Genomic DNA, 26,471 nt, shown 5'->3' with positions numbered 1-26,471 from the left:
CTGGTCGCGAATAGCAGCATCTCGCTGACCAACCGAACAATACGCCCTCCGCGTGAGACCAGGCGGTGGTGTCTTATCGGCGCATGGGGGCCAAGAACACCGCATCCCGCGATCTCAAGACAAAGCAAACCATCCCAGCAACCATCCCAGCAACCATCCCAGCCACTGATTCGCATTATCGCGTTGACCCTATAGCTCAATAATGACCTCCCTTACCGACCCTGAAAACACCACCCGGTCGACCCCAAACATCTCGGCCGCCGACGCGACCCTCCACCTCGGCAGCTCCACCTTTATCGCCGCGCCTCCGTCCCACGTCTGGGAAGTGCTGACGGACACCTCCACCTGGCCAGCATGGAACACCTTCGTGCCTCGCGTAACCATCCGCTCGCAGCCCGACGGACCAGCCGCCGCACCCCTCTCTCCCGTCCTGCGCGCTGGGACGAAGATAACTTTCCACGTCTGCATGGACCCCGCAGCCTCAAAGCCGCAGCCACCCGCTGATACCCACCTTATTGTGACGGAGGCCGTGGCCCCGAACCCCGGGGCTGGAAGCCCGGGGCGGATTATCTGGGTAACAGACCCGGATGCCCCGGGCGCATTCTGGCGGTCTTTGCTTAATGCGGAGCGGGTGCATGAGCTGAAGGAGGTGGAGGGGGGCACGGAGGTGAGGAATTGGGAGTGTCAGAAGGGTTATCTGGTTCATGTGGTGAAGTGGATGTATGGGAGTCTGTTGCGGACCAATTTCCAGCGGTGGGTGGAGGGACTCAAGGCGCAGGCTGAGACAGGGCAATCTGCGACAGAGTAAATAAGCCCAGTTCACGCGGCGGGCTGTGTTCGTCAGGCCTAATTGGTGGTTCTGGTACCTTGTATGTCGGACTTTTGCTAAGCGGTTCATACCTGGATGGTCTACTTACGGATTTTATCACATTACAATTTCAATGAGTTTATTTGGTAGTGTAAGGCATCCGCATTTTGGGTTCAGTCCCAGCAATCAAAAGATTTGTTATGGCAATTTGGTTCGTCTGAAGTCGTTGATATCGTCTGCGAATAGGGAAACTTGCCCTGCGGCCGTCCGAGGTCGCTAAAAAAAAGATGTGCAAAGACGTAGCGCATATTGGCTAAGCGTAATACTTGGTATCAATCATCCTGAAAAGCAAAGTAACCCTCCGTTCCACCAACCCCATCCAACTATTCATATCAAAGCATCGAGAGAGCGGTCAGAAGCGACTCGTGTATCCATTCTGAAGTTTTTGAGTGATCAAGCCATTACTGGGTCTTGACTTCACCATCCTGCTCGACGTGGACATGTTCGTTGGACTCGAGGGAATCGACATGACCTTCGGGATACTCAACGCTGTGGCACATGTAAATTAGTATGAAGCTCGCAAATAAAAAAACAAAACAAAAATAGGATGGTAGAAATTTCATTTGAAGGGAACGGTTCCTTACATGAAGCCCTTGATAAGGCTGTACTCGTGCTTGATAGTACCGCCCTTCTCTTGCGCAGTCTGCTTAGCCCTGAAAGTGAAAGGAGTTAGTAAAGAACTCATGCTGATAGAGTTGTCAAAAGGCGTACTTCTCGAGCTCCTCGGGTGGAGCGTCGGCTTTCAGGGTGACCTAGTGGGGCACCATATTAGCTCGCGTGCTATGATTCAACATCAAGCAACATACATTGTACTGAGGCATGTTGATAGAGAGTAAATGAGAACGAATCCCGGGAAGCAAGTGATGCAAAGCTGGTAAATTCGGGGTGAGAGCAAGAATGCTAGAGTGGTGCAGAGGGAAAGAAAGCGGAGGTGGAGATGGAGCTTTTGAGGGGCAGGAGTTTCCAGTCTTTATAGTCGGCGGATGCGGCGTCAAGGCTGATAAGAGGGGCGCGCTTTGTCTTACGCCATTCCATCAATCAAGGACCTTTATGGATCTTGGTCTGTCCCTGGCTCGGTTTTACTTTCTACGCTACAAGTTACACCGTCATTTGCCGTACCTTGGCCTATTCTCGAAGGGCTTGATCAACCTTTCTGGGGAAAAAAATATTTACATACTTCTCAGTGAGTGATTGGATGTGGTGCCAGGCCAAGGAAGACGGTCTACTGGTAGACACAAGACCAATCTCGCTCAAATATCATCCTAACAAAACATGAAGAAAGACTAGGCCTCGAACCAAGGCAGCCCACCACTTCCTCCCCGAACGCCGGCTACACCAAACTTTCCTCGCGGTTTCTCATTTGATTTCAGGCTGTTGATGTAACAATGCGGCAGGAGCGATGACGATGACGATATGCGTGCCGAACGCGGGGCAGGTCACATGATCATATGCCGACCAGCCCGTCCTGCTCGCGCGGTGGCATGCTCATTCCGTGCAGCCCCTTGTATGCGGGGCTCACTGGTGCCTCCCATCCGGCCAAGACTTTCTCGTCCAACTGATACACCTCCACTCCCAAACGGACGACAGGTCGCGCCCATGCCGCCTGCCTTGTCATCCCAGCCCCAGTTAGAAAGGTCGCCTGTGGGATCGTTAGCACAGTGCCCCTTACCACCTCTGATGTGTTACTTACCACCAGGACACGCCGACAGGGCGCACAGTACATCCACCTCGGCAAAGAACTCGAAATACTCCTCCGCCTTCGCAGGCGAGGTCTCCATGAAATATTTGCCCTGCTCATCCAACCCAGTGACCTGGAACACATTCAGCACGTCATGCACATCCAGCTCCGTCAGCCCGTACGGAGCCACCGCCCGCGTGAGATTCGAGTGGCAGTGGAAGTCAAAGGTTTCGCCGCCCATCAGCAGGTTCACGTAGGGATCGCATCGAGTACCTAGCAAATCATGCACGCGGCCCCCGAACTGCGTCGTGCCAAACACTGCCTCTGGTTTCCTTTTCCCATCCTCCCCTAGCACGTCATGCAGCTGCCCGCCGCCCAGCGAATCCCCGGTGATCGTCACCAGCGGTCTTAAATATGGTAAGTTGGACCACAGCCGATCCCCCACTGAGACATGCGAGGCATGGATCTGGCGGGTTCGCGCAGCCCACATTCGCTCGCGCGGGTTATTTGCGTTCCAGATGTTGAGATCGCCGACCTGTGGGCCCTTGGGCGTCGTGAGGCGACAGATATGGCCTGCAGGCACAAGCCAAGCCTGTCCTGAGCATGGACGGATGGTGAAGGATTCTTTTGGTGTCCTTGCCGAGGGTTCAGCTGCAGTCTGCGAGATAGCGTGGTAAAGCGACGATGTCGCGTGGATCCCCGAATTTGGGGGGGGCTGTGTAGGCTGGGGGAGGTCGGTTGGCGGCAGCCATTTTTTTTTTTAATAGATTCGCGTAGAAATTCAACTGTGTTGGTATACACAGTGGGATTTGGTAAAATTGGATTAGAAATCTACATCTTCGATTCCGGGGTATCTGGACTATTATATAACGCTTGGGGCTCCTAAATCCTTTGGTTCCATAGGGCTTACCCCTACGTAGACTTCGTAGACCCAGCCAGAAGTGGGTGGGGGTTCAACACCTTTTCAGCAGTGATAAAGGGTATTCATTACTCTGGATCCGGAGGAAAACCCATTACGCGAAAGAATACATCTCAGTCCCCCACCACCCCCATTCAATCGTGCTTGCTCAGTCCTCGTCTTCTCCACTTCGTCGGCCCGACGAGGGGAAGTCCCCGGGCCGGTCATATCGATAGCGATAACGATAAGACGAAGTTAATGCCTGAGGTGTCAGGTACCAGCCTAACCGCGCTAAACTGAAAATAAACGCAACTTTTTTCTGCCCGGATCCATATATTTCCGCCCCGAAATAATAATTTTGGTTTGATACCGTCGCAGGTCAAGACGACTCTACCCAATTTCACAGGTCTTGTTGAGAAGAGAGCTGCGTGCGAGGTCTTGGACCTCTCTACCTGCACAATGGAGCAGCAGTCTAACCGGGCCCATCGCCCGGCAAAGGAGAAGAAGAAATATGAAGGTGTGTCACGCCAGCAATTCCGCCAATCTGCGGAGATGGCCCTCGAGACTCGAGATGAAGCTCCCTGATGCTAACTATTCTATGATAACCAACAGGCCAAAACCCAAGGGCTTTTGCTTATGCGAACCCCGGCAAGCTCAATAAGCAGGCGGCGCGGTCTCACGATGTACGTTTTTACAACCTCAAGCTCGCTTGGTCCGATGCTAATCAGAAATTCGTGTTCAGGTCAAGGAAAAGAGACTGCACGTCCCCCAGGTGGACCGGATGCCCGAAGAGGCTCCTCCGACCGTTGTTGCGTGTGTTGGGCCACCAGGTGTAAGTTTCTGGGATGCTCCGTTGAGATGTAATTTTCTTGTTAACGATTACCGGCATCGCAGGTCGGCAAAACCACACTGATCAAGTCGCTTGTCCGTCGCTACACCAAGCAGACCCTCAGCTCACCCCAAGGACCATTAACGGTCGTGACCTCGAAGAAGAAGCGCCTCACTTTCCTAGAATGCCCATCAGACTCCCTCGCTGCAATGATCGACGTCGCCAAAATCGCAGACATCGTGCTCCTCATGATCGACGGTAATTATGGCTTCGAGATGGAGACCATGGAGTTCCTGAATGCTCTGTCTACAAGCGGTATGCCCGGTAATGTATTTGGCATTTTAACTCATCTCGATCTGTTCAAGAAGCAAAGTACTTTGAAGATGACCAAGAAGCGGCTGAAGCAGCGCTTTTGGTCTGAATTGTACTCGGGTGCCAAGCTCTTCTACCTGTCTGGGGTGATCAATGGTCGTTACCCCGATCGTGAGGTGCACAATCTTTCTCGATTCTTGTCCGTCATGAAGAACCCTCGTCCGCTCATCTGGCGCAATTCCCACCCCTACGCCCTCGCAGACCGATTCTTGGACGTCACCCCCCCTACGAAGATCGAAGAGAACCCCAAGTGCGACCGCTCAGTGGCTCTATATGGGTATTTACGAGGAACCAATTTCCCAGCGCAGGGCGCACGAGTGCATGTCCCTGGCGTGGGCGATCTGACGGTCTCCGGCATCGAAAGTCTCCCCGACCCTTGCCCGACGCCGCACATGGACCAGCAGATTGCCAAGGCGACAGGAAAGTCAAATAGGCGGAAGCTGGGCGAGAAGCAGAAATTGCTTTTTGCGCCCATGTCTGACGTGGGTGGTGTTTTGGTCGACAAGGATGCGGTATACATCGACGTCAAGACACAAAATTTCAATCGCGACTCGGGAGACGAGGAAGACGAGGAAGATCGCGGTCTTGGCGAGCAGCTTGTTGTTGGCTTGCAGGGCGAACGCCGATTGCTTGGTGAGGCTGATCAAGGTGTCCGTCTGTTCCGAGGTGGTGAAGCAATCGCGCAAGATGGCGAAGACGAGGAGTCAGGTCGTAAGCACCGCCGACATGCCCGCCTTGCTGACTCCGAGCGTGTGACCGAGGCTGCATCGGATGACGAAGAAGGCCTCGAAAGTGGTGACGATGACGAAGAAATTTCCGATGCTGGTGAGGAGGACTCTGATGTCGACGACGATGTCGATATTTCAGCACCAGCAGATTTTGAGCAAAAGTTCAAGGACCGTCAGAACGGAAACGCTCATCAAGTGGACGGAGATATCGCGTTCGCCGATAGCGACTCTGATCTAGGTTCTATGTCCGAAGCTAATGACCAGGAGCTGGATAGCGACGCAGAAGAAGATGAGGAAGAGGAAGAGGAGGATGAGGATGAAGAGGGCAATTTTAAATGGAAAGAAAATATGCTGGCCAATGCAAAAGAGCTCCGGGGCAGCCACCCAGCTTTCCGCACTGTGGATCTGTCTCGCATGATTTATGACGAATCTATCAACCCTGTCGATGTCGTGAAAATATGGAGCGGTGCTGGCGACGATAAGGAAGACGAGGAGTCAGACATCGAAGCCGAAGAAGACGGTGACGACTTCTTCAAGAAGACTAACACCGAACAAGAAGAGCAAGCCGATTTCCGTGCTGTTCCAGACTATGACTACGAGGAGCTGGAGCGCAAATGGCGGGATGAAGAACTCATTGAATCTCTTCGACAACGTTTTGTCACTGCCAAGCTTGGTGACGGTGGTTCGGACGACGACGATCTCGATGACTTTGATGATGATGACGAAGACGACGAGGGTGACGGTGCGTTTGAGGACCTAGAGACCGGCGAAGCCTTCAATGGCTTTGACGAGGAAGATGGTGACGGAGATGAGGATGACGATGATGAAGATAACGCCGAGCCGGAAGGCCCGGTAGACTTGGAAGCAGAACGTGAACGCAATGCCAAGAAGAAGGAAGAGCTGAAACTGCGCTTCGAGGAGGAAGACCGAGAGGGCTTCGGAAATGCCAAGGACGGAACGCGAGATGGTGGTGATGGAGAATTCGGCGAAGATGACTGGTATGATTTCCAAAAAGCGAAGATGCAAAAGCAACTGGACATCAACCGCGCCGAATTCGACACCCTTGATCCCGCGTCTCGTGCCCGAGCCGAAGGTTACAAGGCAGGTACCTACGCTCGAATTGTCTTGGAGAATGTGCCCTGCGAGTTCGTGGAGAAATTCAACCCGCGCTTCCCTATCATCGTAGGAGGACTTTCACCCACTGAAGACCGGTTCGGATATGTCCAGATCCGCATCAAGCGCCATCGCTGGCATAAGAAGATTTTGAAGAGCAACGATCCCTTGATCTTCTCACTCGGCTGGCGTCGTTTCCAGACCATGCCAATCTACAGCACCTCCGACAGTCGAACCAGAAACCGTATGCTCAAGTACACACCAGAGCACATGCACTGTACCGGCGTGTTCTATGGTCCTCTTGTCGCCCCCAACACCGGCTTCTGCTGCGTCCAGTCATTCTCCAACAAGAATCCTGGTTTCCGCATCGCCGCTACTGGTGTTGTCTTGAACGTGGACGAGCATACTGAAATTGTCAAGAAGTTGAAGCTCACCGGTGTCCCGTACAAGATCTTCAAAAACACTGCATTCATCAAAGACATGTTCAACTCCTCGCTCGAAATTGCCAAGTTTGAAGGAGCTTCGATCCGCACCGTCTCCGGTATCCGCGGTCAAATCAAGCGAGCTCTCAGCAAGCCAGACGGCTACTTCCGTGCCACATTCGAAGATAAGATCCTGATGAGCGACATCGTTTTCCTCCGAGCATGGTACCCCATCAAGCCTCACCGCTATTACAATCCCGTCACAAACCTTCTCGACCTTGAGGAGGTGCTGCCGCCGACAGCGGCTGGCAGGGCATGAAACTGACCGGCGAAGTCCGCCGCGAGAAGGGCATCCCAACCCCTTTGAACAAGGATTCAGCCTACCACAAGATTGAGCGACAGGAACGCCACTTCAATCCCCTCCGTGTGCCGCGTCAGCTCGCCGCTGAGCTGCCTTACAAATCCCAGATCACCAAGATGAAGGCCCATAAGGACAAGACGTACATGCAGAAGCGTGCCGTTGTCCTCGGCGGCGAGGAGAAGAAGGCCCGCAACCTGATGCAGAAGTTGACTACGATGCGCAACGAGAAACAGGCCAAGCGCTCGGCTAAACAGGAGGAGCGTCGCAAGTTCTACCGTGCCAAGGTGGCTGAAAACCTAGAGAAGAAGGCCGAGCGTGAGAAGCGGGAGCGCGATGACTATTGGCGGCGCGAGGGCAAGAAGCGCAAGGGTGATGATGGAGAGGGCGGTGGTAAATTCAAGAAGCGCAAGTGATTGCGTTTTTAATACTCTCTCAAAACTAGGCAATATTTGTACATGTCATCGTTGGGCATGAGTATCTGGTCTTGCATAGACGGCGTTAGACAACCAAAAGCTATTTGTACATTCATTGGCTGATCCTGGATAAATTTCTTACTAAGGATATGAATCAAACCTTGGAACCCAACAGAGACTGAATCAGAAGCTGTAAGTTTCCTGATACCAGTGGTCGTATTAACTCTGGGTAGTATGTTCAATGGTCATCGCCAAGAGTAGCGTCAGTTTAAAGACTCTTGCTCAGAACCGAACCAATTCCTCCTGCAGGACCTCCTTTGCCGAAGACTCCTCCCAGCTGACTGCCAAGCTGATCTTGAATCTTGCTCAGATTTTCATCTTCTGAGAGTTTCTTCCCTGTCAAGCTTCCTTTTTGAAACATCAGCACCTTGTACAGCTCCAACTGATGAGCAAGCGACATACGTTTCATGCCGTAGGAGATTTTATTCTCCCCCATGGCATCTAAGATGATCTCCTGGCATTTTTTCTGGTAGGGGTCCAAGGCACCCGATACCCAAGCACCAAACAGGGCGATCTGGAGCATGAGGTATAGAAAGAAGTAAACCATTTTTTCAAGTCGCTGAACCGACAATCTCGCTGTTGACACAAGCACCGGAGAATTAAGCACCTGCAAAATGCATGTGGGTTATATACCATGCAGCTGCGGGCGCCTATGACGTGGGGGTGTGAGAAATGACGGCGTTGTGGAACATGGACCATCGCATCCCGGCTACTGTGATACAATCGGATCAATATCCCTGCAAATCGAGACTAATGTTGACGACATCCAATATGTCGAATCAGCGTATCCTTGGAGTTGACAAGTTAGCGCCTAGGAATCGAGTGAGAGTCACGAAGAAGCGAATTCAAGTCCATATGTCAGCTAGTGGGTGTTAGTACCTTCGGCTTAGTACTTCCTGGACTCTCCCAGAAAAAGCACTACCAGTGGTGATTAATTACGTTGCTGTGACGGGTCTTCGCCCGGTGAGCCATTCCGCCCGCGGCTTTAATAGGAGTAATCTAGCAATGCCTTTGATTTTTGATTATCTGCATCAATCTCCATTTTGACCAATCAATTCGTTACATATAATCTCTTGGCTTGAAGAAGCCTTGTGTCCATCCGAAAGTCGTTCTTCGGGGTAATCATAGATAGCCAATGGACTCGGTTATGCAGAAAGAAAAGTGAATTCTCATGCTGTGATGAGGATGCTGCATGCATTTGTGTTTCCCGACTCGACGAAGGCAACATTTCCAAGTTCACATCAGACAGACACGTGTTTAGAAAGAGAGGACCATACTAAAGCACTCCATTGCCGACTCCATGTCGACCCTCGGAGATAGAAGTGTAATGGAATCATCGTCCTGGTGATCGACAGGGCACTGCTTCCCGCTTTGGCCGGCAATTGCTGGTCGAATAACTAGGCCATTGAATCAGGGGCTTCAAATGCTGACCGACGCATGGCCCGTAGATCGTCCATGCCAGGCATCTATCGGGAGTGTGGGACGCAGCGTCTCGAGGACTATGCAGAGCCCATGATTGGTTGTGCTGTGGTGGTGCGCTGCCGTAGGGCTGACGCGGAGGGCTCTGCGAACTTAGCTCCGTATGCCTAGTGGGACACCAAAATGGTCATTCTGGACTGTAGAGAAGATGAGGGATCGAGTATCAAATTCGAGTTCCCAGTATAAGATATCCAGAGCCCTCAGCCCCAGGTACGCAGCCATGTATACGCTCTTAGGCAACACTTTTCCTGGGGGCCAAAACGCCGTCCATGGGCAACTTCGGGGATCCCAGCTCAGCTGTGGCGGTGCAGGAGGCACCCGCCAAGGTCCACTAAGCCCTACCCTCTTATCGTGGATCTAGAGCTCAGGAGTTCTTAAGGTGCTGGATTCCTATTTTCTCTCCCTTGTCCTGCTCTCCTGTCCGTTCCTGACCCGGTAGGTGATTCCCCTGGTTCATGTGTACCTGAAACCCACGGCCGCGTCTCCGCTCCCCTGTCCCCGCTTCATCTGAACCGCTGCGATCGCTCTTTTCTCCCAAATTTCTAAACTAATGTGGGATTTCACCAGGCTCACTCAATTCCTTGAGCAACAGTTCGTGCGTGATCGCCTTCAATTTATTCTCACTTCCCTCCTCAAACGACTCTCCTTCTCGCCATCGCCCCGCCTCTCTCTCCGTCTACTGCGGGGTTCGACCAGCCCGCTTTTTGCTACCTGATCAGGGGATTCTGCCCATTACAAACGAGAAAATAAAGACCGTCCAGGCCACCTGCAGCCCTATACCCACACCATGAGCTGTGAGTCTATTCTCCTGCGATCTGCATCGCCTTTCACCTTTCCTGTACGATACGCCTAGCTCGTTTGCTTCTCCTTATTTTGTCGCTGGTCTTGGCATTGTCTGTCCATTTCGCTATGATCTATTGGTCTGGAAAGACCATGCTTGTCTTATCTCCTGATTTGCCTTCTCTCGGCTATTTGGTCGGCCTGGCTTTGGCTCTGTTTCTTATCTGCTGTTCTGGTCTGGTTTTCGCAAGTCCCCTGGAGTTTTCACATGCTTGCCCGCCCCTCCAATCCGCACTGCCCGGGTCAGGCCTGGAAAATGACTAATACCATTGCTCGTAGTCGCTAGCATGATGAACAAGCTGTCTGGACAGCCGGAGAGCTATGAAAAAAAGTATGTCCCCGAATGAAAAAGTGCATCGTTGGCGCATGCTGACACCTTTTCTTCCAGAGCCTCCTATCGGTTCGGACGCACACTCGGCGCGGGTACCTACGGTATTGTTCGCGAAGCTGAATCGAACGATGGCAAGAAGGTTGCCGTCAAGATAATTCTGAAGAAGAATGTCAAGGGCAACGAAGATATGGTTTACGACGAGCTCAAGATGCTGCAGAATCTCAAGCACCCTCACATTGTCTCCTTTGTAGACTGGTTTGAGTCAAAGGTATCTCCAATATCTCCCAGCGACCACGGTGGCACGATATTGACCAATCCCAGGACAAATTCTACATCGTTACTCAGCTGGCCACGGGTGGAGAGCTGTTCGACCGAATTTGTGACTATGGAAAATTCACAGAGAAAGACGCGTCCCAGACTATTCGGCAGGTGCTGGATGCTGTCGACTATCTTCACAAGCGAAACATCGTCCACAGAGGTTCGTTGTGGTGTGACAGGCACGGTTCGAGAGTTACTAACCATGCATATAGATCTGAAGCCCGAGAACCTCCTATATCTCACTCGCGCCCCCGATTCTGAGCTTGTTCTAGCGGACTTCGGTATTGCCAAGATGCTGGACAACCCATCTGAAGTTCTCACCAGCATGGCGGGCTCATTTGGCTATGCTGCCCCCGAGGTCATGCTCAAGCAAGGCCACGGAAAGGCAGTGGATCTGTGGTCCCTGGGCGTGATCACCTACACTCTACTGTGCGGCTACTCGCCTTTCCGGTCCGAAAACTTGACCGATCTGATCGAGGAATGCCGGACCGGCCGCATCATCTTCCATGAGCGCTACTGGAAAGATGTTTCACAAGACGCTAAGGACTTCATTCTGAGTCTTCTCCAGCCCGACCCTTCCAAGCGGCCCACTTCCGAGGAGGCGCTTTCCCACGAGTGGCTCACCGGTAAGACTGCTGGCGACCGCGATCTGCTGCCTGAGATCCGTGCATACAATGCCAAGGCGCGTCTTCGCCGTGGTATCGAGATCGTCAAACTTGCCAACCGCATTGAAGCACTCAAGCTGCAAGATGAGGAGGAAGGCGAGGAGGGAGATATCCCCAGCCCCGCTGCCATGGCTGCTTCTGCTGAGACCGGTGATTCTCCCGCGTCAAGTGAACAGAGCTCTGGGCACACTAAGAAACATAGCCTTGGCAAGATTGCCCGTGGTGCTATTTTCCGCGAGGTAGTTCTGGCCAAGGTCCGTGAAATGAAGGATAACGAGGAGCGAGACAAGATGGAAAAGGAGGTCCGCGAGAAAGCTGCTTCTGCTTGATCTGATTTCTGGAGGTTACGTCGGTTTTCGGGGTTCGATGGTGATGCTGGCCAGCATGTAATTTCTCTACTTTATACGGTTTTTTGATTCCCCATAGTCATTAACAATGCACATAATGCAGTCTATCGCTGCTTCTGTGAAAGCACTCGTCCCGATTTTCTCATGGTTGATCGTGTCTGTATGAGCTCAACCCCCCAGGTTATAGATCACGTGCCCACGCGCCCGCAATGGCCCAATCTTATCTTCCCCGCCTGGTCCTTGCTCATCGTCCCACTTCATCTTGACCGGTTTGGGTTCTCCATTTTTGGCTTTCCCAGGGCGCACAAGGTGTACTCCTGGAGTTTGACTGGCCTTGAATATCTGCTCAGCTGCATCGTCACTTTGATTCCACTGGACCGCCTTGTGGAATCCTGAAACCCCGACCTGGACGCGTGACAGCGCAAACTCCCAAAATGGCGACTGGGTTTGCGCACAAGCGCTTGAGTAAGGTAGGAGCTGTTGGGTTTGCTTGAAGACATCTATGCTGGATCCTCAGTCACTAATACCCATTATTCGAGAATAGGAGCTTACCAAGGTATTTTGCCAACCCCTTCGTTTTGCGCAACATATACTTTACGCAGCATCGGCATATCTTCCGACCAGCGGTTCGTACGAAGGCTCTCTAACTTTTCGTTTTGGTATAGATGCAAGCAGGCCTCCCACAGGGAATCTCCATTGTGAAAGCCGACGATCTGAAAGAATGGCAAATGGACATCAAAGTACTTGATGAGAATCCATTGTACATGAACAAGACCTTCCGCTTAAAGTTTACCTTTTCCGACAGGTACCCCATTGGTATGTGATGACGTCCCTCCACCCCACGAGACATGAAACCTCAAAATCAGACTTGGAAGCGCAAAAAGCACAGATTCAAGTCCTTATCAGCTAACCCGGGGTTTACCTACTCAGAGCCTCCCGAAGTTCAGTTCATCCAAGTCCCCGACAACTCCGACACCCCACGTCCTATCCCCATGCACCCTCACATCTACAGCAATGGAATCATCTGTCTCGATCTTCTGGGTCGGTCCGGCTGGTCGCCTGTGCAGACGGCCGAAAGTGTCTGCATGAGCATCCAGAGTATGCTGACAGCTAACACCAAGGACGAGCGACCACCAGGAGACAAGGAATTTATTACTCATAATCGCCGTCGTATCCGCGATATCAACTTCGTCTATGAGGACGACGATGTATGAGGGGCTTCCCTAGATGGTCTCCTGGGGTTTGGTACTTCGACACAAGAAACAAAACGGCCACTACATCAGGTCGTTCCGCTGAGGAGGTCTTGCATTTTTGCTGGCGCTGGTTCTGGGAGTTCAATGGCGTTTATGTGTCCTTTCCAATATCCTGAACGCTGCATGACCAACCTAATTTATGTCCACTGGATTCTCTCAAGCTTTTAGCATAGCTAATACAGGAGTACAAAATCGCTGAAGGTTACAATCCAAGCGTTGACAAGATGGTAAAAGAAAAAAAACCCAGCTTCAAAGCCCCTCTTCCATATGTCGGCATTAGGGAGCTGTGTACTAGTAGCATCTTGGATTCTTCAAACCACGCTCCACGGCAATATCGGCATTCGAAGACGCGTGATACTTGGACGCGTACGAGGAACGGAAGCTCTCGAGCTCCGAGCTCCCAAGCCTCACTCCGTTCGTCATTCCCAAAGCTCCAAAAGCCAAATACAGGCCCCCACGCCCCTTGAGATCCAGAAACAGAGTATCACCTGTTAAATAGTCCCACAGAAACCACCCGGCCGCTCCGACGCCTAGATGAGGCCTCCATCCGATTGGCACCCTTGGGCCCGTGGAGGATCCCAAGCTCAGGGTTACATAATTCCAGCTGGAGGTAGACCCAAAAGGCAGCAAGATCCTTGCAGATCAGCAGACCCAGACGTCAGATCAGGGAGCCTCTCGATGGATCTCCATCTGGCGATTCGCCTGTCAGCGCAACCCTACATTCCAAGCCTGCTGGTGAGCAATTTTGGCCTTGGTTGCGAGGATCGGCACACGCGGAGTGAGGAATGTACGCGGTGACTCGCCAGCAATTACGCAGAACCAAAGAGAAAAGGGAAAAGGAAACCTAAATTGAGAAAAAGGAAAAAAGGAAAAGAAAGAGCTCCGGTACAGCCGTAGAATAAAGTAGCGTCGAGGCGCCTCTTCCGCGTGAGGAATGGCTGCAGGGTACATTTGTGCACGATGAAGCTACCAAGAGTGAGTGATCCGGGGCTTTGGAGGCTGAATATTGGGATTGCCCTGGTTTTGTCAGCTTCAGCAACCGCGGGGTATAATGCGAGTCAGATCAACAGTCTGCTGGTTCTGCCGGAGTGTGAGTTGTCTTTCAAGTGTCGCGATGCATCGCCATGCATTGCTCTGTGATGTGTACTGATGCTGTTATCTTCAGTCAAGCTCTTTCTGTCCGGCCTCAGTTCCAGTGCTGAGGGGATTATCATCGCATCCTTTTCTCTTGGGGCCTTCCTGGCTTTCATTCCAGCGTCATATGCTGCCGATATCCTGGGGCGGAAGAAGAGCATTACAATTGGGGCAGGCTTAGTTATTGTTTCTGCGATTGTGCAGGCCACCGTCCAACAGGTATGGGTATTCTTTGCGGCTCGCGTCGTGACGGGCATTGGGGTTGGCTTTTCGCAAACAGCTGCTCCCCTGCTCATCGCTGAAACAGCACATCCCAGACACCGTCGAGTCCTCACCGGCTTGTATAACTCGCTTTGGTTCTGCGGATCTATCTCCGCGGCGGGCTTGTCCCTGCTGACACTTCCGCTTGCGAGCAGCTGGTCATGGAGACTACCCTGTCTTCTGCAGATGCTCTATCCGATCTCGATCCTTCTGGGCTTGCTCGTCATGCCCGAGAGTCCTCGGTGGCTGGTGTCTAGGGGACGCACAGGGGAGGCCCGCAGTGTTCTTACTCGGTACCATGCCGATGGCAACCTGAACGATCCTGCCGTACAGGAAGAGTTTGAGCAGATCTCTAGTAGCATCAACGTTGAAACAGATCTCAAAGGCAATTCAGGCTGGCGCACTTTCCTTCAATCTAAAGGCGATGCTCATCGCCTTTTGATTTGCATTCTGCTGGGCTTTATGCAAGAATGGACTGGAAACGGTATGCCCGCTGTCTCGCGCTTTTTCACTTGCCAGATCTCATATTCTAATTGTCGATCAACAGGCGTCACGTCGTACTATTTGCCACCAATTCTCTCCTCTGTTGGCATCCACGATTCTCGGCACCAAGGCATTGTGAACAGCTGTCTTCAGTTCTGGAATCTGGGTTTCGCTGTCACAGGCGCGAAGATGTCCGACCGATATGGACGGCGTATCCTGTGGCTCAGCGCAACAACACTGATGTTTATATTCCTCTCAGCAGCTACGACGATGGCAGGTATATTCTCCGAGCTCGATATCTACGAAACTGGGATTGCCGTTGTCCCGATGCTCTTCCTTTTCTGCGCTGCTTACGATTTTGCATATATGCCTTTGTTCATTGCGTACCCGGCTGAGATTCTGCCTTTTCAGCTCCGCGCTAAAGGTCTCGCTATTACACTTACGACTGATTCATTAGCTTGTTTCTTCAATCAATATGTCAATCCCGTGGCTTTCGATGCGCTCCAGTGGCGATACTTCCTGGTCTATGTGGCATGCCTTGTCTTCTTTCTCGGGGTGGTATACTTCCTGTTCCCCGAGACCCAGGGGAAGTCCCTGGAGGAAGTGGCACGCATATTCGATCGGCCGGAGCCCAAAACCCTGCCGAGTTCCTCTGAGGGACTAAGCCCTGCTGAGACGGTGGAGTGCAAGGAAGCCCGTATCACGACCAATTCGGCGGCATAAATCTCGAGGCATAATTCTGCAATCCGCCTTCAATCGTGGCAAGGCCATATATATGAACTGACTGGATTAATGCAATTCTTTCTGTGGCATACCCCTGTTTTCCTACTAGTTTCGCATCTAATATTTGTTTCTTGGTCATGCATGCATTAGTTTAGTTTCGATAAATTTGCATTCTAATATACAGCATCCAGAATCCTTCCCTCATCCAGACTCCTTAGTTCTTCAAGACTGGTTATCGCTCTTAGTCACAATTGGCGCTCGTCCTGTCTGAAGCCCTCCCTCGGCATTGACCCCATTCATCATCTTCTGTTCTCTGTCCGAGGTCAGGACATCCTTGGAATTCGGCGACTGGGCACGGAACAAGAGCCACCCCCAGCAAGGACGGCGGAAACGCTGAGAATCGCCATGTTACGCGTACTGAAGTTCGCATAGAGATTAGTCCGGCTCTTGAGTCACGCTTAGACTGGGCCTCGACATACCGGACTGCGCCCGCACGGCCATTGGTCACAGAACTAGGCATTTTGGCGGCTGTCGCGTTGGTATTTGGTAAAGTTTCAATCTACTCCTCGAATTGCGTGGCTCCTGGGATGCGTTGAAGATTTGAGCTATTGGAAGCGTGAAGTATTAAAGCTCTGCTGTTATGGAAGATCTCCTCCTACGGGATCTGCAGATCAGCCATTTTATTTACTGGTATGCGTTCGAGCTCTTGACGTCAGATAATCGCTCGACCGGCAAATTAGTTCGCCACGTTACGAAAGATCAGGCCATAGTCGTGACACCAGATAGAATGTTTGAAACAGGAAACTCCTCATGTGCTTACTGAGACTCGGTATAGCATTGGTGCAAAACCTGTCCTCTCATTGGTGGTCTGATGGGGTTCGCGGTAATGATGATGTCTTGCGTCTGTCATTGGCACAATCCATTGCTGGGAATTCTCCACGCGGATCCGATCGAATATCCACCACCCGCCAATCAAGTAACTGCGAGATATTGAAAATTTGCCAGCTCCATTATGTTTCCTACGGATATTGCTTTCTCGTTTCTTCAACAGCCTATGTACTGCTTTCCTTCTAGCAATGCGAGTACACCTCCAACGAGGTGAAGGCTCCCTGTCACCAAAACCAATGTCTGTCCGGCCTCGCATGTGATACTCTCCGTATGTTCGATAGCCTGTTCGATAGAGGGGAACGTTGCCGTCTGTGTTCGAGGGTCTCAGGTGTGCCAGACCTCCGCCATACGAGTCTGCAGACTTAAGCTCCCAAGTTCTTTTGGGTCGACATTTCGATTCACGAAGTCTGCAGTGTTAAAGTGTTAGGTCTCATAGCTCGTTCGAATGAATGAGGCATTTCCCGAGAGAGGCCTACCGGTCTTGCAGGAGTTTCCCTTATAAGTGGTATTCGTGCAGAATACAGCATGCTGAAATTCGATCCCGCAGTCGTTATATGCTGTCTCGTGGACAGTTCTAAGAAGGGACTCCGAATCTCGGGTTGACTGCTGGTTGAATATGAGCACCGTCGGAATGGATCTATTGGGCTTGTCTGATATGCAGTTTCTTGTCGTGTTATCTCATGGAGTACCTGGGCCCATCCTTGTGCTGATTTTGAGTCGCAGTTCGCGCAAACCATGCGGTCGATAGTTTGAGACTGTCTTCCGTATGGGCCCCATCAAGATGCCATACTTGTTTATCTGATACGAGAGTCTCCCATCTTCCTCTCCAAACCATGTTTTCGAGACCTTCGATGAACTCTCGAGGAAGAGGCTCCGAGTCGATATCAACCGAAACACCGAGTCGATTCAGCAGAGAAGCCGCCAGCGCGATGGCAAGAGACGCATTCTTTCTTTGAAAATCCTCCGCCACTCGGAGTCTTATATCGAAGAGAGCAGGATGGATGGCAAGAGTATCCAGCTTGACGCCTTTTTCCTCTGCTCTCGAACGCAGCACTTCCATAGCCTCGGGGGCCTGGGGCACTGTAAAAGCGGGAGACCCAGCTTTGAATATCCCAGCCTTATGCCACGCGATCTTGTCAATTGTACCGCCAAGCGCACGAACATGATCGATCCCAAGGGTCGTAATGCCGGTCACTGCTGGCAGGGGAATGATATTCGTAGAGTCTAGCTCTCCACCTACCCCGACCTCGATTACAGCAGCATCGATTCCCTCTCGTATGAAGATGTGGAATGCCATCAGGGTGAGAAATCGGAAGTAGGTGGGCTTGCGGGCAGGGTCAAGCCCTTCTTTGATAGCGCTTGACTCCAGAGCATCCCAAACCTCAAAGAAGTACTGGGCAAACATCTCCTCTGAGATCGGCTCCGAATTGACTTGGATTCGCTCTCTCACTGTAACCAGATGAGGCGAGGTATAGAGCCCGATTTTACGAGGAATCCCAACAGACTGTTGGTAGCGCTGAAGAATTGAGTTGACGAAAGCACAAGTGCTCCCTTTGCCCTTGGTGCCCGCAACATGGACTACGTTCAGACGGTTCAGATCATTGACCTGTGAAGATACTGGTCAACCGGGGTTCAGGAGAGCTCTGGGAGGGTTGGTTCACCCACATCGTGTCCGACCCGGTGAAGCCATTGTCTCACATCCTCCAGAGTCGCTTTGTCAAGTCTTCCGCCCAGTCTTTTTTCACGCAGAGCCTTGAACCCTGACTGGGTTGAATTCAACTTTTCCACAGTATCCTTCTACAAGTCAGCTTGGCTGTTCGTTTTAGTCGATACGAAGGCTCTCACGTGGTATTTTGGGACTTCGCGCACAACTGTCATTTTTCGACCATGTAAAGATGAGGACTCGAAAGGGGTTCTTTGGCAGAACTCGACAAACACTTGGGGCAAGCGCATGGGGCTTCAGAGTCCCAATGATTCATCTCACTTTGCAGTGGCTTGATCGCCGACAGCTTGCAGAACCAGATACTCGGCAGGAGGAGGTTCGTCGATGCATGTACTAAACTGGACTCAGATTAGCTTTGCATATCAAATACGTGTTCAACACCGAGCCGCTGTCCCCCGGATATCTGTGGGGAGCGCTTGGACTGTTGCGCAGCATGATTGGATGTTTTCCTTGAGAAGCATGAATTATCCCGCGGGTGTAGATGATCAGTGGAGTTGATATTGGCTGGCTGAAGACTGGCGGGTCAGATCCATACTACCCGCATTATAGGATCGTTAGGCCGGAGATTACATATCGATTTATTGGTTAACATAAAGATCTGCGACTTTATTGAGAGATTGACATCCTTTCAGGCTAGCGGGGGGTTTTGCTCCACTGTTTGTCCTGAGATACCAGAACGAGGAACTCGATTGTACCTACCACCAGTAGCAAGACCAAAATACAGAGTTTCACGTTACCCCCTTTCGCTCACCGGACTCGGTCATACCAAGTACACACACATAGGTACAGCAAGGAGTCAATCAGAGACGAAGTCACTTCAAAGCTTGCGTCAGCGCGGAGCGATTCCGCTGCGATTGAACCCACCTATTACCAATCCGCTACGCCTCCAAGGTCGAATGACTCCATGGACTCATCCCTCAATCGGTTGCGCGCTCTCTCCAACACTTTACCGCAATATTCCAACACAATGGGCAGCTCGAAGGTCCACGACCCCGCGACCGCTGACGGTTGGCATGGCGTCATTCCGAGCGAGCAATTCCCCGCCGAAAAAGGTCGCTATCACCTCTACATTGGCCTATTCTGCCCATATGCCCATCGCGCAAACTTTGTGCGCCATTTGAAGGGGCTCACAGAGTTCATCGATATCAGTGTGGTGAAGCCCTACCCAAAAGGCGATGCGAATGGCTGGCCTGGATGGCGATTTCCAGGTTCAGATGATGAGTACCCCGGGGCGACCGTGGATAAGTTATTTGGTGAGGACTATCTCCACAAGGTCTATTTTCGGGACGATCCCGCGTATAAGGGGAGGTACTCTGTGCCTCTGCTCTGGGATAAGAAGGCAGGGGTTGCTGTGAATAATGTAAGTCTGCTCGTAAATGTACTGGTGATCCTAGTATCAAGAAAAGATAGGACTGATCATGCCCGAAGGAAAGCGCTGAGCTTCTGCGGTGGCTCCCTACGGCATTCAACGAGCTGCTGTCCCCAGAGCTAGCTTCCATTGATCTCTACCCTGTTCATCTGCGCGCGAAGATTGATGCGCTCACGCCGTGGATTCAATCAGATGTCAACACGCGCGTCTACAAAGCCGGCTTTGCACCTTCACAGGAGGTCTATGATGAGAATGTGGTTGTCGTCTTTGGTGCTTTGAATAAGCTCGAGAAAATCATCGCAAAGCACGGTGGTCCCTTCGTCCTTGGGAAGGATTTCACCGAGGTGGACATTCGGTTGTATGCAACTCTAGTGCGCTTCGACACAGTCTACGTTCAGCATTTCAAGTGCAATCTTGGCACCATTCGTCATGATTACCCCGTGCTGCATAACTGGCTGAAGGGCGTCTACTGGGATGTGGAGGCGGCGAGGGCCTCGACTGATTTTAAGCATATCAAGGAGAATGTGAGCTCCCTCTCATACTCCTACATACCATTCCATATCCTCTAACGTACCTTTAGTACACGAAGAGCCACGGGGATATCAATCCTAAGGCGATTACACCCCTGGGGCCTTTCCCAGACATCGAAGAGGGGGTGGAGCGGGATTGGAGCAAACTGCGGATTGGGGGAGTTCTACACCCTGCTGTGCTAGAATATGAGGCTTCATTACCGGACGTATGATAATATCAGGGGTCCACAGACTGAGGACTACAACATGGCGAAAAAATAATTTCTGCTGTTTACAAACTCTGAAGAAGCCATACTTTCTATATAGTGAATAAAGGTAGCTGGGGAGGGAGCTAGAGTCCGTTCTGTGTTAATATAAATATCCAACCATCTAGCGACCTACTAAAGCCTTAGAGCTAGGAGACCCCTTAAATATTATCAATATCGGAAGAAATCGTCAACTAAGTAAATTCCTCAGTAGAGATAGCGTGGAGGCTTTTTGAAGGCGCATGTCACAGAAAAGACCTGAGGTCGCTATAGCGGCAACTATCCGTCTTTATAAGTTTGGGGGATTCTTGGCAGGCAGACCTATACGTTTTTGCCCCACATGCACTATGCATTAAATATATCTATTGACCAGTATCGTTGCCGTTAATTTTTCAGTCAACTCCGATGTATCAACTAGTATCGGAGCATCCAACATCCACCATTCATCGAGGGCACCCTTTATTCGTCAAACACTTTTCTTAGCCGAACCGCCTGACATGGGTGACCAGAACGATTTTAAGTCCTTTCTCCACCTTTCGAGTAGCGTATCCCTGGTGCCCCCCAGCCATTGAAAACTAAGGGGAAAGCCATAGGCCTGGCACTCGACAAAAATACTGGGGGCAATGTTCGCCCTGGCTCTTGCCCTCAGAAAAGCATCGTGAGAACGAGGTGTCACGGAGGATGCGTGAGTTTGCAGTTGGTTAAGAAGCTGCCCGTTCCTTTTTTGATGGCTTGTTTGCTCCGGTCATGGGACATTTGGATCCTTTGCACACAATAGCACAGGAGCCTGTAGGAAACAACCGTTTACGTAGGTCTTCCTACGTGAATTCCCATAATTGCATCATGATTTCAGGAAGCATTCTACTGACTATTCCTCTCAATAAGTTCCATAGTCACTGACGGCTACACGGCGTCAGGAGTCTATGTGGATTATCGATGCCCTGAGAACCGGGAGATCTATACTGACTGGTCGATGCACGATGCCGAGTTAAGTATCGGCCAGTTAGGTATAGATCTCCTGGTTTCCCAGGGCATCGATAATCCTCATAAGCTCCCAAGGCTGCGGGGCCGTCATTGAGAATGGCGGAATGTCCTTGGGCCAGATATGCCCTAGGCCCAGCAGCGACGTGATTAGAAACTGCGGTTTGTCCTGAGACCAGAGATGCCCTGGGATCAGCAGGGACGAGGTTAGAAACTGCGGGCGGAGAATGCGAAGCATGGTTGGGAAATGTGGCTCACCAGTTGACCAACGGGAGCGTTCTTGATTCTCAGATCCACGGCGGCTAGCGAAGGTACAATGTCTTTGTGGAGGGCGAGAGCTGGCAGCATGACCGCCAACCAAAAAGCATGTCTACGCGCTGGCACGCCCTCGTATCTTGACCCACAGGATGAGATGCCACTGTCGGATCTATATGACGCAAGTAAGACCAACTTGGGAGTAGAAGGAGAGAGTGGTGAAAAAGATATCCTATCCTGCTAGGTAGAGGCTAGTGAAGCAGTGTGGATTGGCAATTAAAACACCCGGGTCATTATTAGTGCGGGAGAAGGGGTGGGCATTAGCCGCCGAAAAGAACAAATCTAATTGGCGGTTGAGCGCCGATAGGAATAGTCCAGAAAGCACTCGCTGGGAAACATATGTCAAATGTATTTTTAAAGAACCCCACAGACAGACTATACGCGCTTTGCAGTGCATCTTCGAGAGCGAGATCACCTGATCTGATGAAACTCGGCATCTTCTCCCTCGGCGCCCCTTTAGCGACCAAAACAATTTGGATACACTCAACTCTACCTCAGAAGATGTCCCGTTCTCTCTTCGATATTCAGATCACCATCCCAGCAGACGCTCTTCTTCTTCCCTCAGACGATGTTCTCGTCGCTTCTACGATCTCTCCCCCAGCTTGGACGGAGATGGAAACCTCTCAATTTCTCCAACCCCAGCTTCGTTCGGATACCCGAGTCGCACAAAATTGAAGAGGAGACTCTCCCAGACTATATCGCCTCGCAGTATTATCCAACTCGGATCGGAGAAGTCATCAAGGAGCGGTATCAAGTCATCGGTAAATTGGGATTTGGGTCTACCTCGACTGTGTGGCTTGCACGGGACATGGAGTGAGATTCCTCATTATTTTGTAACTTGGCTTTTCAGAGATACTTATACATTATTACCATAGTGACCGGCGTTATGTCATGCTCAAGATCTTCGTCCAGGCTTCGTCCATGGGCCAACAAGTGGATAACGAGCTCAATATGTATAAATACATGGAGCAATCTCCAACTGGTCATCCCGGTCGTGACGTGATAAGAACGTTACTTGATACGTTTTACATCGACGGTCCTCAGGACAAGCATCGATGCCTTGTACATCCCCCGTTATGGGAGAGTGTTTTGGCTTTCTTACGCCGCAATCCGGTAGAGAGACTACCCTCACCAGTGATCGCAGTCGTTCTTCATCGCCTATTTCTAGCATTAGATTATCTCCATACAGAGTGCCATATTGCACATACTGGTTCGTGGCTTTGTTTATCACCTCGGGCCTTTATAATCTCCTTACTTATTTTTCTATTAGATATCAAGGCTGATAACATCATGTTCGGAATCAAGGATGATTCAGTCTTCACTAACTTTGAAGAGTACGAACTTCAAACACCCGTTCCAAGGAAAGAGGTAGAGGACGGAAGAATAATCTACATGTCCCAGGAACTCAAAATACCCAAACAAGTCAGCTCCCCGATCCTTTGCGATTTTGGTTCAGCCATACACGGTGATCAATACCACTCGGTATTCATTCAACCTCAGATCTACCGAGCGCCTGAGGTGATTTTGGGCGTTCCATGGACTTCTAGCGCCGATATATGGAATGTGGGATGCATGGTAAGACTAACAGCTAGATCACGATCCGATAATCGCTTATAGCTATATTATAGATTTGGGATATATACGAAGGCGGGTCCTTATTTACAGGCCAAGACCCCGAATTTGAAAGATACCGGAGCCGAGCTCATCTTGCCGAGATAATCAATCTTCTCGGCCCCCCGCCTCCTAGCCTTCTTACCCAAGCGGAGTTGAAAGACAAATTCTTTTCGAGTGAAGGCAAGTTTCTTATTCTCAAAGTATATGGTGAATTTTGGCATCCAGATCCACTAACGAGGTCACTCCAGGCGAATTCCTGAATCCAGATTTACTGACGGGTTTAGTACCGCTTGAAAAGAGGGAAAATACTCTCGAGGGGGAAGCGGAGAGAGAATCTTTTCTGCGTTTAATGCGCAAAATGCTACAATGGGAGCCCGGTAAGCGTAGCTCAGCCAAGGAGCTAGCGGAAGACGAATGGATACATAGCCATATGTAAATCAATGTAAACTTAGCTATATTTAGATCTATTCTTCTTGCCTTCCCTCATCGTTTCAGGCAGAGTGTGACGGCGCGTGTCACCAGTAATTCTTGTAGTAGACATGGGGGGGGTGCCTTGATTTGGGATGGACAGTGTTGTTTGGCCAATTAAAAAGGGATTTGCTTATCACAAGGCACCCGGATAGTATGCTCCGTATCTTTGGTTGACCGAGATGCCAAAGGACGAGAAGAAAGAATGTTGTGATGACGGATAGCCAAATTGAGAAATTGCAGGTGAGAGGAGAGAAGTACACACAAAAAGAGAAAGGAGAGGGGAATTGAAGTGAATAGCGCGCAGAAGATTTGAAACATTTTCTCCAATTGAGGTTTATATTACCTGGGCATCGTTAAACGTGAGCTTTGATCAGGGCTTTAGCGCCGAAATTACGGTTACAACCAGCGTAGAATGTGAAAGTTCGTTCAATTCATACCGATAATAACAGAACAGCTGAGTGGGAATTTCCCTGACGGCGAACTAAACTAGAACACTGCCCCCATTGGAGTCGATGACCGAGCCTGTCGCGAAATTATCCTTCATGAGATAGATGTAGCTCTCGGCCACATCCGCCGGCGTGCCAACAGTTCCCGTCGTCGTCGCCTGACGAAAGCTTTCAAGCATCGGCTCCAAAGCCTCCCGGGGAAATTGGTCGAACAATTCAGTATGTACAGCCCCAGGAGAAACGACGTTCACACGAATGGGCCGCAAGTCGACCGTCAGTCCGCGCATGAGACCCTCGACCGCACCACACATTGCGGTAATCAGAGACCAGCCTGCCGCGGGCCTCTTGCCGCGCGCGCCACTGGTGAAGGTGAACGAGCTGTTGGGCGAGACTTCCATATAGGTCGGAATGTACTTTGCGAGGATGGCCTGCGCGGTGAAGCGGACGGTCATACCGGTGTAGATCGCTTCGGGAGTTGCCTGTGCAATAGGGATGATGCTGAGACCGTCTCCAGCAGTACTAGCAATGTGGTTAAGCTTGAGCTCGCCATTGTTGGTAGCGGCTTTGAATAACGTCTCAATGTTTCTGTCGAGGTTGGTGACGTCACTCAGGTCGCAAACTTGGGTGACGATGGTCTGCTGGGTTCGCTCAGGATAGGTCTCGCGGAGACGCGCAACCGTCTTATCGAGCTTGCTTTGATTGGAGCTGGACAGGACCAGGTGGGCACCATTCTCGAATGCTGCTTCTGCAACGCAGAATCCGATGCCTGAGGTTGCGCCCAGGACCATTACCCGCTGGCCAGCGAGTTTGGAGGTGTACTTTGAAGTCATGGAGCTGGGATATGCGAGGAAGAAAAGAGGATCCTGGCTATTGTGTATCCACAGATGATCTTGATGAGCTTATATAGTAAAGTTGTGCCCGTGCCCCGCAGTAATCTCCCGCCGAGAAAGCTCAGGAAGCCTCGGAGTTAACCCAAATCCTTCGAGAGCTGGATCTTAAAGCTCCTCGCCAATGAGCGATTTATCCAAAGACGGACAGAAATCACACAAAATTTAACCGGGCCAGTTAAATGCGGGCTTCGAAACCATGGATCTGCCGAATTCCTCCGTGGCTTACGCAGTATAAGCCTCGCGTTTATGCTTAACTCCGATGCCGGTCAATGCGCTAATTATTGATGACAGTGCTGATCTACGGAAACTAGTGGAATGCCCCATCCGCTGAGATTTCGCATGAGTCTGCCTGGGACAAACACGTAAGCAAAATGCTAGCAGTCATGCTTTTTACGTTAGGACAATTCGAAATCACAGCAAATGGGTCTCCTTGTATTTCTCCATATCGGAGTTCTTTAGTTTGCAAATTCATGTGTCTCCCTATTATGAATTTCAAGAACATCGCCTTCCAAGAACACAAGAAAAGGTCATCCAGAATCGTGGAAACGAATGGAATCATCGTGCTATTTCAGCGCGGTTGCCCCGTAAGGTCTATTAATAATAGCAAAGCCTGATTACCAGTCGAAATGACCTTTATGTAGTGTAAAACTGGCTAGCACCATGAACATGCATACAGGCTGTCATGAACGGCAGCAGGATTGGTAAAATGAAGCCTGACGCTGTTGTGAATATTACTGCCCTCATAGAATCACCAGACAGTTGGTTCACCCCCACACTCTCACTGTGTTGGCGTTCCCCACGTGGTCGTGCCATACCTTCCCCATTTTCCCATTCTCCCTCCATCTTCAATTCGTCGTTCAATTATGGATCTGCGAGACAGCCGACCACTCGACATTATGATCATAGGTATACTGACTCGAATAAAATTAGGTTCCACTTCTCAAGTCCGAGTCTTAAATCTACGCTGAAGATAACTAAAAGAAAGGCATCATAGTTCTCTTTAATAAACGAGTTCCGCGATGCCTTCGCGAGTAAGGGATAGTGTGTCTGTGGCCCGGTCCGGGGAATGGAGATAGCCCTACAACCCAGCATAAGAGGGCCATTACGTAAAACACATGGACTATCCATCGTCAGGTATAGCTTTCTTGTCATACTAATTAAAAATAGCATCTTTATCAAAGACGGACACTTTGTGGGCTTTTTCCATTAAGCATAGTTGTAAAGATTTCTATCAAGTCTAGCTGCTAGTTTTATCCACTAGCTACGGTCAGAAATCTAGTATGACGCTTCGACTGGGATATGGGGTTGACTTGTCCCTCCTGTGAAAGCGTGTTCCCAGTTTCTGTTCTACCGTAGTGCAGCAGGAAAGAGGAAAGAGAGGAAACAATGTATTCTGTGAGCTTCAGTAGCTTGCATATACCGA

At 50.8% G+C, this 26,471-nt stretch overlaps 14 protein-coding genes across 14 annotated transcripts; 7 read left to right on the top strand and 7 right to left on the bottom strand.

Annotated features, from left to right (window-relative positions):
- Window positions 1–202: 202 nt before the first annotated feature.
- Window positions 203–808, top strand: N7468_010086 (SRPBCC domain-containing protein; the record flags this gene model as incomplete). The annotated part of the gene is made up of 1 exon (XM_058479381.1): window positions 203–808. One exon carries the CDS (start codon window positions 203–205, stop codon window positions 806–808), a length of 606 nt encoding a protein of 201 aa, XP_058325949.1.
- A 461-nt stretch (window positions 809–1,269) lies between these two features.
- Window positions 1,270–1,689, bottom strand: N7468_010085 (uncharacterized protein; the record flags this gene model as incomplete). The annotated part of the gene is made up of 4 exons (XM_058479380.1): window positions 1,270–1,357; window positions 1,453–1,521; window positions 1,580–1,620; window positions 1,675–1,689. 4 exons carry the CDS (start codon window positions 1,687–1,689, stop codon window positions 1,270–1,272), a joined length of 213 nt encoding a protein of 70 aa, XP_058325948.1.
- Window positions 1,690–2,304: 615 nt separating this feature from the next.
- Window positions 2,305–3,298, bottom strand: N7468_010084 (urea carboxylase-associated family protein; the record flags this gene model as incomplete). Its single annotated transcript, XM_058479379.1, has 3 exons — window positions 2,305–2,507; window positions 2,559–3,204; window positions 3,230–3,298. The coding sequence occupies 3 exons, from the start codon at window positions 3,296–3,298 to the stop codon at window positions 2,305–2,307; spliced, it is 918 nt and encodes a 305-aa protein (XP_058325947.1).
- Window positions 3,299–3,903: 605 nt separating this feature from the next.
- On the top strand, window positions 3,904–7,682 carry N7468_010083 (GTPase BMS1; the record flags this gene model as incomplete). Its single annotated transcript, XM_058479378.1, has 5 exons — window positions 3,904–3,961; window positions 4,057–4,127; window positions 4,187–4,276; window positions 4,339–7,194; window positions 7,221–7,682. 5 exons carry the CDS (start codon window positions 3,904–3,906, stop codon window positions 7,680–7,682), a joined length of 3,537 nt encoding a protein of 1,178 aa, XP_058325946.1.
- Window positions 7,683–7,950: 268 nt separating this feature from the next.
- On the bottom strand, window positions 7,951–8,289 carry N7468_010082 (uncharacterized protein; the record flags this gene model as incomplete). The annotated part of the gene is made up of 1 exon (XM_058479377.1): window positions 7,951–8,289. The coding sequence occupies one exon, from the start codon at window positions 8,287–8,289 to the stop codon at window positions 7,951–7,953; it is 339 nt and encodes a 112-aa protein (XP_058325945.1).
- Window positions 8,290–10,008: 1,719 nt separating this feature from the next.
- On the top strand, window positions 10,009–11,704 carry N7468_010081 (serine/threonine-protein kinase; the record flags this gene model as incomplete). Its single annotated transcript, XM_058479376.1, has 5 exons — window positions 10,009–10,015; window positions 10,341–10,392; window positions 10,450–10,660; window positions 10,714–10,870; window positions 10,923–11,704. The coding sequence occupies 5 exons, from the start codon at window positions 10,009–10,011 to the stop codon at window positions 11,702–11,704; spliced, it is 1,209 nt and encodes a 402-aa protein (XP_058325944.1).
- Window positions 11,705–12,156: 452 nt separating this feature from the next.
- Window positions 12,157–12,936, top strand: N7468_010080 (ubiquitin-conjugating enzyme E2; the record flags this gene model as incomplete). The annotated part of the gene is made up of 3 exons (XM_058479375.1): window positions 12,157–12,187; window positions 12,398–12,538; window positions 12,629–12,936. The coding sequence occupies 3 exons, from the start codon at window positions 12,157–12,159 to the stop codon at window positions 12,934–12,936; spliced, it is 480 nt and encodes a 159-aa protein (XP_058325943.1).
- Window positions 12,937–13,935: 999 nt separating this feature from the next.
- N7468_010079 (uncharacterized protein) lies at window positions 13,936–15,576 on the top strand (the record flags this gene model as incomplete). The annotated part of the gene is made up of 3 exons (XM_058479374.1): window positions 13,936–14,065; window positions 14,141–14,854; window positions 14,918–15,576. 3 exons carry the CDS (start codon window positions 13,936–13,938, stop codon window positions 15,574–15,576), a joined length of 1,503 nt encoding a protein of 500 aa, XP_058325942.1.
- A 222-nt stretch (window positions 15,577–15,798) lies between these two features.
- N7468_010078 (uncharacterized protein) lies at window positions 15,799–16,096 on the bottom strand (the record flags this gene model as incomplete). The annotated part of the gene is made up of 2 exons (XM_058479373.1): window positions 15,799–15,969; window positions 15,995–16,096. 2 exons carry the CDS (start codon window positions 16,094–16,096, stop codon window positions 15,799–15,801), a joined length of 273 nt encoding a protein of 90 aa, XP_058325941.1.
- A 692-nt stretch (window positions 16,097–16,788) lies between these two features.
- On the bottom strand, window positions 16,789–18,342 carry N7468_010077 (Mur ligase; the record flags this gene model as incomplete). The annotated part of the gene is made up of 5 exons (XM_058479372.1): window positions 16,789–16,871; window positions 16,941–17,101; window positions 17,154–18,070; window positions 18,130–18,258; window positions 18,310–18,342. 5 exons carry the CDS (start codon window positions 18,340–18,342, stop codon window positions 16,789–16,791), a joined length of 1,323 nt encoding a protein of 440 aa, XP_058325940.1.
- Window positions 18,343–19,154: 812 nt separating this feature from the next.
- Window positions 19,155–20,298, top strand: N7468_010076 (putative cell wall organization protein/glutathione transferase (Gto3); the record flags this gene model as incomplete). The annotated part of the gene is made up of 3 exons (XM_058479371.1): window positions 19,155–19,547; window positions 19,616–20,080; window positions 20,137–20,298. The coding sequence occupies 3 exons, from the start codon at window positions 19,155–19,157 to the stop codon at window positions 20,296–20,298; spliced, it is 1,020 nt and encodes a 339-aa protein (XP_058325939.1).
- A 1,036-nt stretch (window positions 20,299–21,334) lies between these two features.
- On the bottom strand, window positions 21,335–21,550 carry N7468_010075 (uncharacterized protein; the record flags this gene model as incomplete). The annotated part of the gene is made up of 1 exon (XM_058479370.1): window positions 21,335–21,550. One exon carries the CDS (start codon window positions 21,548–21,550, stop codon window positions 21,335–21,337), a length of 216 nt encoding a protein of 71 aa, XP_058325938.1.
- A 645-nt stretch (window positions 21,551–22,195) lies between these two features.
- Window positions 22,196–23,677, top strand: N7468_010074 (putative protein kinase; the record flags this gene model as incomplete). Its single annotated transcript, XM_058479369.1, has 5 exons — window positions 22,196–22,440; window positions 22,503–22,837; window positions 22,898–23,202; window positions 23,256–23,448; window positions 23,526–23,677. 5 exons carry the CDS (start codon window positions 22,196–22,198, stop codon window positions 23,675–23,677), a joined length of 1,230 nt encoding a protein of 409 aa, XP_058325937.1.
- A 516-nt stretch (window positions 23,678–24,193) lies between these two features.
- On the bottom strand, window positions 24,194–24,988 carry N7468_010073 (NAD(P)-binding protein; the record flags this gene model as incomplete). The annotated part of the gene is made up of 1 exon (XM_058479368.1): window positions 24,194–24,988. One exon carries the CDS (start codon window positions 24,986–24,988, stop codon window positions 24,194–24,196), a length of 795 nt encoding a protein of 264 aa, XP_058325936.1.
- Window positions 24,989–26,471: the final 1,483 nt, after the last annotated feature.

This window comes from Penicillium chermesinum (genome assembly GCF_028974085.1).
Source record: "Penicillium chermesinum strain IBT 19713 chromosome Unknown utg000008l:1.0-1752722.0:1.0-1753981.0, whole genome shotgun sequence".
NCBI lineage: Eukaryota > Fungi > Ascomycota > Eurotiomycetes > Eurotiales > Aspergillaceae > Penicillium > Penicillium chermesinum.
Note: the sequence above shows the minus strand (reverse complement) of the source record. Positions and strands in the feature narration are given on the sequence as shown.